At 38.3% G+C, this 12,519-nt stretch overlaps 1 protein-coding gene across 1 annotated transcript in view; it reads left to right on the top strand.

The window, feature by feature from the left end:
* Positions 1 to 12,519, top strand: part of LOC106874439 (putative aminopeptidase W07G4.4) — a 47,749-nt gene that overhangs the window by 29,520 nt on the left and 5,710 nt on the right. The window contains exons 10-14 of the mRNA XM_052965859.1: positions 657 to 761; positions 1,042 to 1,117; positions 4,010 to 4,128; positions 5,632 to 5,715; positions 7,592 to 7,751. Coding sequence (XP_052821819.1) covers positions 657 to 761; positions 1,042 to 1,117; positions 4,010 to 4,128; positions 5,632 to 5,715; positions 7,592 to 7,751 — 544 coding nt within the window. The remainder of the gene's footprint in view (positions 1 to 656; positions 762 to 1,041; positions 1,118 to 4,009; positions 4,129 to 5,631; positions 5,716 to 7,591; positions 7,752 to 12,519) is intronic.

Raw genomic sequence — 12,519 nt, 5'->3', positions numbered from 1 at the left:
GCTGTGCTTGAGGAGACCTATTGAGTCAAGTACATCAACATCAAATGGAAATTGTAGTTGTGATCCCTGTGCTGGTGGCATGTAAAAAGCACCATCTGTACGTGGATGCCAGTGCCACCTTGACTGGCTTCTGTGACGGTGGCACCTAAAAAGCACCAACCAATCGTGGTCGTTGCCAGCCTCCTCTGGCCCCTGTGCCTGTGGCATGTAAAAACACCCACTATATTCTCAGAATGGCTGGCATTAGGAAGCGCATCCAGCTGTAGAAACACTGCCAGATCAGTCTGGAGCCTGGTGCAGCCTCCTGGCTTCCCAGACCCCAGTCGAACCATCCAATCCATGTCAGCATGGAAAACGGATGTTAAATGATGATGAGGATTATTATTATTATTAAGGCAGCAAACTGACAGAATCGTTAGCATGCCAGGCAAAATGCTTAGCGGTGTTTCGTCTGCTGCTATGTTCTGAGTTCAAACTCCACCGAGATCGACCTTGCCTTTCAATCTTTCACGGTTGATAAATTAAGTGCCAGTGAAATACTGGGGTTGATGTGATCAACTTAACCACTCCTGTGAAATTTCAGGCCTTGTACCTATTGTAGAAAAGATTATTAATGTGATCAAATATTTTTTAACTTTATTTTTGTGCTTATGCAGGGTATCACTTATGACACCGGTGGCCACGATATCAAAGCTGGTGGCCATATGGCTGGTATGCACCGTGATAAATGTGGAGCAGCAGCAGTAGCTGGGTTCTTTAAGGTAAGAAATTTATTTTCATTGTTATTGTAGTGGCTGTTAAGGTTGTCCACAGTGTGTGTGTGTGGAGTGTTATTGGGTGAGTTGAATCCCTATCTGGGCTGTGTGCATTTGGGTGAACTTTGGGTCAAACTCTGTTGGGCAAAGCAGGTGGAGCATCATTCTTGGCTGTGCTGAACCAAACCGAGTGAGTGCTTTTGAAGATTGATTGTGGTGTGTAATAAGTGTCTCTAACTCCCCTTTCGAATTTACATATAATTGTGTAATCTGTCTTTCACTGCAGGTGTTATCCATTTTGAAACCTAAAGGCATAAAAGTAACAGGATCCATGTCTATGGTACGAAATAGTGTTGGACCAGGTAAGCTGTCTGGCTAGTTGGCTGTCTGTCTGTTTCTCACTTTTATCAGTCAATGTTATCTGTTATTTTTGCTTCTACAGGGTGTCCCAAAAGTCACTGATGGGTTTTAATTTTTAATAACTTCCTTAACTTTACAAATAAATGCATGAAATTTTGATACAATAGAAAGGATATAATGGAAATGAATATGCACAAGTCAAATTTTGCAACACCACTGCATCACATATGAAAAATGATATCGCTTAAATTGCAACCATTTTTGGCTTTGCATGCCTGTACTCTTTCCAAAACTTGCACCATAACACTCTCAAGAGTTTTTTCAGACCCCACTTCTATGATTTCTCTACTGATGTTCTCTTTGTTGCACCAGGGTCTCCGGTTTGTTGATGTAAACCCTCTCTTTCAGGTATTTCCACAAGAAAAAATCTGGGTTAGTCAAGTCTAGGGAATGTGAAGGCCATTCGAAGTAGATCTCACAAAAGGGTTCCAGCAAGATGGGGCAACTGCTCATACTGCAAGAGAAACAATGCTGTTCCTACACCATTGCTTTGGAGAGAGGATAATCTCCTGCTACAGCAATATTAACTGGCCTTCATGTTCCCCAGATTTGACTTGCCTTGATTTTCTCTTGTGGGGATACCTGAAAGAGAGGGTTTTACGTCAACAAACTGAAGGAGAACATCAATAAAGAAGTCAGAAGAGGGGTCTGAAACCCTTGAGGGTGTTATTGTGCAAGTTTTGGAAAGAGCACGGGCATATGAAGCTGAAAATGGCTGCCGTTTAAACGATGTCATTTTTCACATATGATGTAGTGGTGTTGCAAAATTTGACTTGTGCATATTAATTTTGATTATGTCCTTTATATTATATCTAAATTTCATGCATTTATTCGTAAAGTTAAGGAAGTTATTAAAAATTGGAAACCCATCAGTGACTTTTGAGACACTGTATATTTGCACAGAATTGGTTAGCAAAATTGACTAACTTGTTATTAACGTAGTGATTGATGAATATCAACTATTTTTGTTGTCATCGGTGGTGGTGGCAGCAAAATTTTTTCTCAATATTTAGCTGAGTTGCTGACATTTCACTTCTCAGAGCTTTTGACGAAAGCATGAGCATCACATTTTAGATCCACCAAAACGATTATTACCTTTTATTTATATCTTTTGGAACTATATAAGTTTATGTTTGGTTCCTGATCTGGGAAACCTACAATTAAAGGTATTCCACTCATGGCCATCCCATTTTTCTTTTTCAAGTATGATGTATCTAGGGCATGTATCCAGTGTATCTGTCCTCTTTAAAGTCAGTCAGGTGTGATTTGCTAGATATTTGCATACTAGTTTTAGCAAGTCACCTGTTTATATAGAAGCTCTCCAGTGGCTCATACGTATATCAATAGCTTGTTTTTCCTTCAGAGTTTTATGCTTTTACCCAGAAAGACATAGGACAAGATGGTGAAGCACGGTCTTTGAATGTTGGGTCTAACGGAGGTGATGACAAGTGACTGAGACCTTTGGTAATATGCTGTGCTTGAGAAGACTCATCAAGCCAAGTGAAGTCTTAGTCATGGCCGTTGCCAGTGTCATGTGAATGGCATCCATGAATAGTAACCGTGGCCATTACTGGTAGTGTGATCTTCAGATGTTGGGGACTCATGGAGGCAATGACAGGTGACCAAGACCTTTTGCAATATGTTGTGCTTGAGAAGACTCATCAAGCCAAGTGAAATCATAGTCATGTTGTTGCTAGCGTCCTGCGAATGGTATATGTGGAATTGTAGCTGTGCTGTTGCTGGTTTCATGTAAATGACACCCATGCTAATGGCACATGTAAAGCACCCATTACATCCTCAGACTGGATAGAAACCATACTAAATCAGATTCCAGCATGGAGAGTGGACATTAAATGATGGTGAACTGCTAGGCATCTGATCACATTGTCCAGCCAAATTCAGTTTGTTGCATCTTTTAGTGAGGTTCAATTTATTTGTTACTGTTTATTTAACTTTCTTAATAATCTCTCATTTTATTTGGAAGAGCATCTAGTTGTGAAACAATTTCTTACACTTTAAAATCTAATTTTGTGAATAATCGAATTTGTAGGAAACAGACAAAAAGATAGACATGTAGTATTTAAAATAACATTACAAATTTAAAGATTATTATTATTACATTGAATTTTAGTGCCTTTTTATTAAGGTTTTCTGATCAATTTTCTTAATTTTATAGTCTTTTTTTTTAATTCTGTTTAATCAAATATTGTTCAGTTATGACCATCCATCTTTTATTCTGAAATAGTGTATCTAGGACTACATTATTCAGTGTCTGCTTCTAAGACAGTAAGGCAATTATTTAAATGCTTCTTCACTGATCTGTAATTTGACTTTTTTTTTGGCTGGAGAGAATATGATATCTTTTAAGATTTATAGACCTGTGCTCTTCATTGTATAGTTTAAGGGAAATTTGGTGGATCTACAACTACATAGACATACATTCCTGTTTTATGAGTATAATAAAGTGTAACAAATATGCATTTATTTAATATATATATTGCAAGTTTCATGGAGGTGGTGACAAGTGACCAAGACTTCTGGTGACACTGTGTTTGGGAAGACACATCAAGCTAAGTGAAATTGTGACCAGTGCTGGTGACTTGTAAATGGCACCCAGTACACTCTGTAATGTGGTTGGCATTAGGAAGGGCATCCAGCTGTAAAAACGAAGCCAAAACAGATGACTGGATCTTGGGGCAGCACTCTGGCTTGCCAGCTCCAGTCAAACCATCTAACCCATTCCAGCATTGAAAATGGGCATTAAATGCTGATGCTGATGCTCATAACTGTTTTATTGGCTATTTTCCTAATGTATTCTTTCAATTCTTTTATAGATGGCTATGTTGCCGATGAGATCGTTACCTCTCGCTCCAATGTCAGGGTTCGTGTTGGTAACACTGATGCTGAAGGAAGAATGGTGATGGCTGATTTGTTGTGTTACATGAAAGAACAGGTTTGTAATTATTCTTGTTTTGATCATAGACCAGAATGCTGGTGAACATATTGAAAGCATGGCTCCAAATCTGTGAGTAATTGTCTTGTGTTGATTGAGCTTGCACATTTTATAATAGGATCACTTGTTTAGGGTTGAAATGCTTATAACCTTAAAAAAAGGAAATTAATGAAAAAAGGAAAGGAAATTGCACTTTTGGCCCTGTGTTATATAGTATTATCATGACAGAACAGTTGTGTATCATAGAACCAGAGGTGGTCTGGTGTCAAAAGATTAAGATGTATGACGGTTTTCATGCCCTTCCTAAAGGAACTTGTGATACCACAAAATGAAATCAGTACACTCAGGAATTATAACATATTATTAAGTCAGTAGAAATGTCAAAAGGTTAAAGACCCCCTTCAGTCACAAATGACCATGGGATTGCACCTAAAAGGTTCCCCTCCGAGGCACATGTCTGGGCAGGGTTGTTTATGGAAGACCAGCAGTCACCCATTGCATACCAGCCTCCCCTCTCCATGCCACTGATGTTGTCCAAGAGAAAAGCATAGACCGATACAGCTTGGTACCAGTGACATTGCAACTCACTTCTACAGTTGAGTAAATTGGAGCAACATGAAATAAAATGTCTTGCTCAAGAACACACATCCTGGTCTGGGAATCGAACCAACAACTTCACGACTATAAGTCTGACACTCTAACCACTGAGCCATGAGATGTCAAAATACCAAGATATTGTTCATCAGTCATTGACACATCTGAAGAAATGCTACTGAAAGTTTCTTAGCTTCTCACAGAATTATTATAAACACAAGTGGCTTTGTCAATGTGCTGTCCTGGCTCCCAAAAATGATATTGTGAAGGATAATCATGTCACTCTCATTTAACAGATACTTGCCGGGTTGATGATACAATTGAGTTCGAAATGTAATTGACATCATGAATGCTGCTTGCTTTCCAATATAATTTCTCAGTTCTTTTCAACCCACAAGTATCTAACCTCACAATCTGCAACTGAAAGTAGGAGCACACACATTATGAAATTTGGATGCCCCCAAACTCTATAATGGTCAAAGCTCTTATGCTCTATGTGATTGAAGCCATCATTATGACGGGTTGTGTCAAAGGAGAAGTTTTTTCCATTCATGACATCAGATATACTGTTTCATTTGAAGCCCCTTCAGTTTCCAGTGACAATGTCCTTTATATGACCATCATCAAGTTTGAGACCATTCCTTTACGTTGCTCTCTTTGAATTGATAAGTCCATGTTTCTCTCCTGGTCAGTTCTATGGTGCATGATTACATTTTGAGCTAAGCAGACATCTTTACACCAGTGCATCAAACTGCAAAATCAGAAATAGTGTCTATTCCAGGCCATGTCTGTGCCTAGCTTCTTATACTATATATCAAAATATATTCAAAATGTATGGCTAACTATTTTGTTATTCAAATGTGTGAATATTTGTTGCTTAAATGTGTTTCTATTTCTTTCTCTGTACAGGCTAAAGGTGTGAAAAATGCTCATATTTTCACAATTGCTACCCTCACAGGCCATGCTGTACTAGCAATGGGATCTGATTACACTGTAAGTTAAATGTGATTTTTCTTCAGCTTTAAAATATATTAAGTTTTAAACAAATATATTTATGTCATCCCAAGCATATCCATTATGGCCATTTTAACCATAAAGCTGTCCAATTCAATTGCTAATCCTTCTGTAAGTACACTTGGTAGTATTTCCTTTTTTCTCTCACTTATATTTTCTGCATGCCACAGTTTCTTATAACATTTTTAATCCTCTTCTTTATCAACATTAGTAAGGTTAAGTGTGCTATTCCCCAACTACATCTAGATTTGCCCTGACATACTGCTTCACAATCCAAAATACTTTCCACTCCACTTACTCTCATTGCAGAACACTAACAAACCTGCTTTTCGCTTCCCTTCAAGTTATGTACACTTGTCACCCAGCTTGTCTTAGTTATATAATTCTTTCCTACTCTCTTTCTGCATCTATCTTTTACCTATATTCTTATTCTGTTGTCATGTTTCCTTACATCTAGTTGGTGCCTGCTTTCACCACAAAACATGTTTGTAGCTTCCGTCAGGTTCTGTTGTAAAAACTCCTATTCTGAATAAGTTAACAAAAAAACTGATACTGAGTTCTTGGATTAAATGTCTTTTGTTATTTACCAAGTTTAGTCAAAAGTTTTTTTGTTTTTTTTCATATTTCAAGCTTTAATTAATATTTCAAACAAATTACACATGGAAAGCATTTATTCATCAAAATATATCCTGTCATATTCTATTGTCTGTTGCCATCATTGTTCCTGAAGCTCAATTCCATTCATATACCATTTGGCTGGTTTAGAGGCAAAAAACTCTCTGTATCCATTTTCAACTTCATCCACATTGTTGAACTCCTGTCTGTTCAGGAAAAGCAACATGCTTTTGAAAAAGTGGTAACCTGATGGTACAAGATCTGGATTGTTGTCAGGGTGAGGCAGCACTTCCAGTCTCTCAACTTCCTCCAGTTGGTTGCATTTGCAGTGTGTACTTGGGCATTGTCATGGTGTAGGTGTGTGCACGTTCAGTTGACCAACGTCAGGCAGTGGGCTTTCAAAGCAACATGTACTTGCTGCAGTTGTTGAGCACAAAAGTTAGGGTTCACAGCATGACTGCCTGGGACAAGCCTAAAGTGGAACACCCTCTTGAAATTCCACCAAACACACATGACCTTCTGTTCAAACTCTTGCAGATTTGCCAGCAGTTATTTGCAAATGTTCATTTGTTGATTGTCTGTTCATAAGGTTGATCTTATGGTGGTGGTGTTCGACACTGCTTTTTGAAGAACCAAGTTCTCCTGAGAATGTAGGAGTACTTGTGCTTAGGAGTACTTGTTAACTATTTCAAGTAAAGCGTCGTCTTCCACAACTGAAGGTCTCTTTGACTTTGGTTTGTCTTCGAGGCTGATGTCACCTACATTGAAGTATGTGAGCCAGTTTTGTACTGCTTCTTCTGTGACAGTTCCTTGGTCTTCCACATCATTAATTTCTTTTGCTGCTGTCCTTGCACTTGGTCTTTTTTTCCCACAGGTAGTATAAAATGGCTCTAATTAGACAAGTTGTATCAAGTTAATGGTATAACATGGGAATACAAATTGTAAACATCATTGAAAATCCCCAAAAAACTTTCGACTCTACCTGGTTGTTGCTGCCTTCTTTGAATGTTTAATTTTGACTTCAATTTATTTTTACTTTTAATTGCTCCCAGCTCAAGTAAAAGAAGTACATGTAAGGTACTGAAGTCAGTCTGGGCAACCATGTCTTGCTTTTATAAAAGCTTTACATTGTATTGAAAGAAACACATTTTCTGATTCAATAGTTACTGCTATGTTTTTTCTATTTTTTACCCTTCAACACTCTGAAAGTTACTCCACTCTTATGTTTTTATCTCTACAGGCAATCATGGATAATGGCCCAGCCAAGAAGAAGAAGATGTCTCAAAATCTCCAGGAAGTTGGACATTCAATTGGAGATTTATTTGAAATTTCGAACATCCGCCGTGAGGTAAAATTTTATCTATCTTACCATCTTCGTTCCCTCATCTCCTATTTCAACTGAAAGAAGAAAACCTAACAAAACCTTTCAATTTCCACAGTGCTCCTTTTAGACTTCAGTTGTTTTTAGTTTTTTTTTTTCATAAGTTAGTCTTGGTGGACAGGAGTGGTGTTCATCACTCTTATACATCCTCTCAAACTGCTAAAACTGTTGCAGTCACTACTTAACTTGAATATCTGTTATGTGCTGTTTCACAGGAAAGCTGTGAATAGAGTGGGAACCAGTGTCTTGTTCAAATGCTAGATTAGAGTATACTGTTAAACACACTCAAAGATCAAGTAGAGGTATTGAACTTGGAAGCATATATAAAGAATTCTGTATTGAAATAATTTGAATAATTTGACAGTGACAAGACCCCATGAATTTGGGGTTTCATATAGGCTATCTAATCACTGCCTATTCCCTAAACTAGACTGGTACATCTAGTTTACTCATTCAGGAAGAATGAAAAGCTTGAAAAGGCAAGGATGTTGCTTCAAATAAGACTTTTAGTGATTGCCATTGATGGGTCCAGTTTCTGCCTTAGTTACTCAACTCTGTTTAAGGTAGAAAAATGTGACACTTAAGAAATATTTGATTTCTTAACTTAACATCGTTGTTTTCCTTTTTCTGCTGTCTTCGATCAAAGATCAGAAGTTTGTGATTTGGTGTCAGTTTTCTTACCCTAAATAATTTTATCTCTTTTAAATTCAAGCCTCTGTGGCCAGTCACAAAATTGCACAAAACAGTGCCATGAAGTATGTAAAGGTTGTTCTGTCAGCAAAATAAACATCAGTGTATTTTGTTTAGTTAACTTTGTTGCTCTAATATTTTCATTAATCCCTTGGGGATCATGGGCACATTATTTATCTTTTTGGATTCTGAAGCATCAGAACTTACTCTGAAATTCTAGTACCTGTTCCTAATGTAATCAAGGCACATTGTATAAAATGCTTAATTCAAAAGATACAAAATGCATCCTCTTGCATGTGCCTTTCTGTTAAGAACTACAAGCTGCAAGTTCCATGTTCAAAAGTACAGCCATCAATTGGTACCATGAATTGGATCCAGCTCACTGCTAAATAATGGGAAGAGTATATAATTTTAGAGTATTTTATTTGCTTGGATTGGTGACCTTGAATGTCAGTCTGCAGAGAGTACCAACAAACCCCCTCCTATTATATTCAGTGGTTTACAGACTTATCTTTTGAAGGGAATAGACCTGCCATCTGAGAAAATCTGCAAGACTTATGAGAACTTTTAATTTCCTGAGACTGAATAATGCTTCTGATTTAGGCACAAGGACAACAATTTTGAAGACAAGTTGTTACCATTGACTCCAGTGATAGAATGGTATTTTGTTTTACCAATCTTGGTGGATTGAAAGGCAAAATTAATTTCAATGGTATTAGAACTGAGAATATAAAGATCAGGAAGAAATACCACTAACCATTTTGTGTGACTAATGATTTTGCCAGTCCACCACCTATAATAATAATGGTTTCAAATTTTGGTACAAGGTCTGAAAGTTTGGGGAAGGGGTAAGTCGATATCATTGACCCCAGTGTTCAACTGGTACTTATTTTATTAACCCTGAAAGGATGAAAGGCAAAGTTGAACTCAGAATGTGAAGACAGATGAAATGCCCCTAAGCATTTTGCCTAACGTGCTAACAATTCTAGTAGCTTGTCTCCTTAGTAATGATAATCATAATTAGTAATTGATCATTCTTTCTACTAAAGGCACAAGGCTTGAAATTTTAGAGGAGGGGGATAGTTGATTACATTGACCCCGATGTTTCACTGGTACTTAATTCATTGACCCTGAAAGGATGAAAAGCAAAGTTGACCTCTGCAGAATTTGAACTCGGAATGTAGCAACAGGCAAAATACCGCAAATCATTTTGTCCAGCAGGCTAACAATTCTGCTAGCTTGCCGCCTTATTAATAATAATGATGATAATCTTTTCTACTCTAGGCACAAACCCAGAAATTTTCGGGGGAGAGGGCCAGTCGATTAGATTGACCCCAGTATGCAACTGGTACTTTATCAACTCTGAAAGGATGAAGAACAAAGTCGACCTCTGCTGAACTTGGGATGTAGCAACGGGCAAAATACCGCAAAGTATTTCATCCATCATGCTAACAAATCTACCAGCTTGCCACCTTATTAATAATAATAATAATGGTTTATAAGATAAACACCTTGTTAGAAATTTTGTTGAGGGGTTTAGTCTATTATATTGGCAAGTAGTTATTGATCATCCCTATCTAAATGATGAAATACTAAAGTTATCTAAATTAAAATCTTTCATCAAAATTTCATGTGATTTTGTTCCAAATATCATTTTAATAATGACAAAATAATTTTATGAACGTTTTCCTTGTTTTAAAAATTATTTGAAAACAAGAATATTTCAGTAGAAATATATCTTTTATCTTTTACTTGTTTCAGTCATTAGATTGCAGCCATGCTGGGGCACCGTTTTGAATTTTTAGTCGAATGAACCAGGCCCCAGTACTTATTTTTTAAGCGTAGTACTTATTCTGTGGGTCTCTTTTATCGAACTGCTAAGTTATGGGGATGCAAACACACCAACACCAGTTGTCAAGTAGTGGCGGTGTGACAAACACTGGCAGAAAGACACACGCACACACACACACACACACACACACACACACACACACACACAGAGTTAAGTTCTGGTCATAGTTACCAATGGTTTCACGTCCACGAAAGCCACAGCCTTGTGGGCAGCTCATCAGACTCTATACAAAGACAAAATTTAACTTTCTATCTTGCAGACATGACAAAACGCTAGGATAATGAGATTTAAAACGTTAAAGAGGACGAGTTATCACCCCTGGAGGAGAGGATAAAAGTTCTTTACAGACTCTTAATAGCCTAACCAGCAAATTGAGAGATCCAGTTTTCCAGTAGGTAGTGCCTGAAACGGACATATTTAGAGAAAATTTCTTTGCAACTATTTAATGCAACCAGGTTTAGCACAGTCCTTAAGAATTTTGGTTCTCTCCGCAATGCAAATTTTGCAACGGCCACTCCCATTAATATATGAGCCTGGATGTTCTATTATTTTCCACCTGATATCACATGAGGTCCCTTGATCTTTGAGGTGCCACATATGGCTGGCTAGGGATGTAACAAAACCTCTTTCTGGTACTCTGAAGGATGACTGGTGGTTGCAGAAGTGTCATATGAAAGATGTACTGGCTGATTCGATATATTTAGAAACTTGGGAGGTGACTATATTTGCACTCCTAGTATATCTCTGGTAGTCTCTGGGTGTGGTGATGCTGTTGGTAAGACTATTGCTGATGTTGTTATGATGCAATGATCCAGCAGTTTTATCTCCGTGGTTATCATTTCTGGTCATATGGTTGGCAATGATGCTGCTGGTATTAAGTGTGGGTGTGGATGGTGGTAACATGGTGTGAGGCCAGTCTCTTCATGGGTGTTGATGATAATTGTTCCATCATCGTCTGTGGTGGTGGTGCTGCTGTCATCGATTACCTTCTCTGTGTCATTGGTCCCAGACTAGTCATCGTCTCTGGCTGTGGTGGTTATACTGGTGTAAGAACTAGTTAATCTGCTATTGTTGCTGTTGGATGGTACATTGCTGGTAATGCAGATACCAGATCTAGGTGACACTGTAGCTTCATAGACGACTCCTTCAGCCTCTCATCAGCCTTCTCCCTTGTTTTGTGGGTGCTTGTTAAAATGCTTTTTATGTTAGATGCACAACTAAAGGAGACTCTTAGGTTGTGCCTGTTAAATAAATGCCTGTATGTCGATGTGTGTGTGTAAAATGCTTATCTATTAATCTAAGGAAAATCCTTCTCACACAAGTCTTGATGTTAAGTAAGAAGGGTGGGGCAAACCAAACAATGTTTTTGCAGCACTTCCTTTTCTGGGTCCTAGGGCCTGGCATGCAGGAGATGCAGTCCTTAAACCGACTCGATGCCAGTGCCTCGTTGCAGTAGTGGGTAGTGATGTTGAAGATATTTTGGCTAGATGATAGATTCAAGATCCTTTTTCTTACACCCTTCACTAGGTTCTTGACGATTCTAGTGGGTGGCAGGAGGCTGTGTTAATATAAGACAGCTTCTCGTTTGGCTTATGATAGGGCCTGTATGCTCCAGAGCCCAGATCTAAAGTAACACCTAGGAAATTATTTACAGATAGATAGTTATGGCTGGACTATGGGATAACCCCTGCTTTTTCAAATTTATTATTTACTGATTATATATATAATCATCGTTTAATGTCCTCCTTCCATGCTGGTATGGATTGTACGGTTTGACAGGAGCTGGCCAGGCAGGGGCTTGCGCCTTGCTTCTGTGTCTATTCTGGCATGGTTTTTATGGCTGGATGCCTTTCCTGACACCAACCACCCAGCAGAGTAGGCTGAATGCTTTTTATGTGGCGCTTGCACAGGCGAGGTCAGCTTTAGCCTGGTTTGTATAGCTGGATGCCCTTCCAAATGCCAACCACATTATATATGACAAGCTTCTTTCAGTTTTCAAATCCATTCTTATGGCTTTGGTTGGCCTGAAGCTATAATAGAAGACACTTGCCTAAGTTGCTGCACAGTGGGACTGAACCCAGAACCATGTGGTTGGGAAGCAACTTCTTACCACATAGCCTATGGTTAAAAAAAAAAGGGAGTAATGATTTCAGTCTCACTACTATATGGGGAGAAACTGATGGCCATGGGTACTACCCCTCTTCCAGACCCAACAAATGAAAAAAAAAAAAAAAAAAAAAAAAAA

The sequence above is a fragment of the Octopus bimaculoides genome, chromosome 2, assembly GCF_001194135.2.
Source record: "Octopus bimaculoides isolate UCB-OBI-ISO-001 chromosome 2, ASM119413v2, whole genome shotgun sequence".
NCBI lineage: Eukaryota > Metazoa > Mollusca > Cephalopoda > Octopoda > Octopodidae > Octopus > Octopus bimaculoides.
This window is presented reverse-complemented; position numbering and strand designations above follow the sequence as displayed.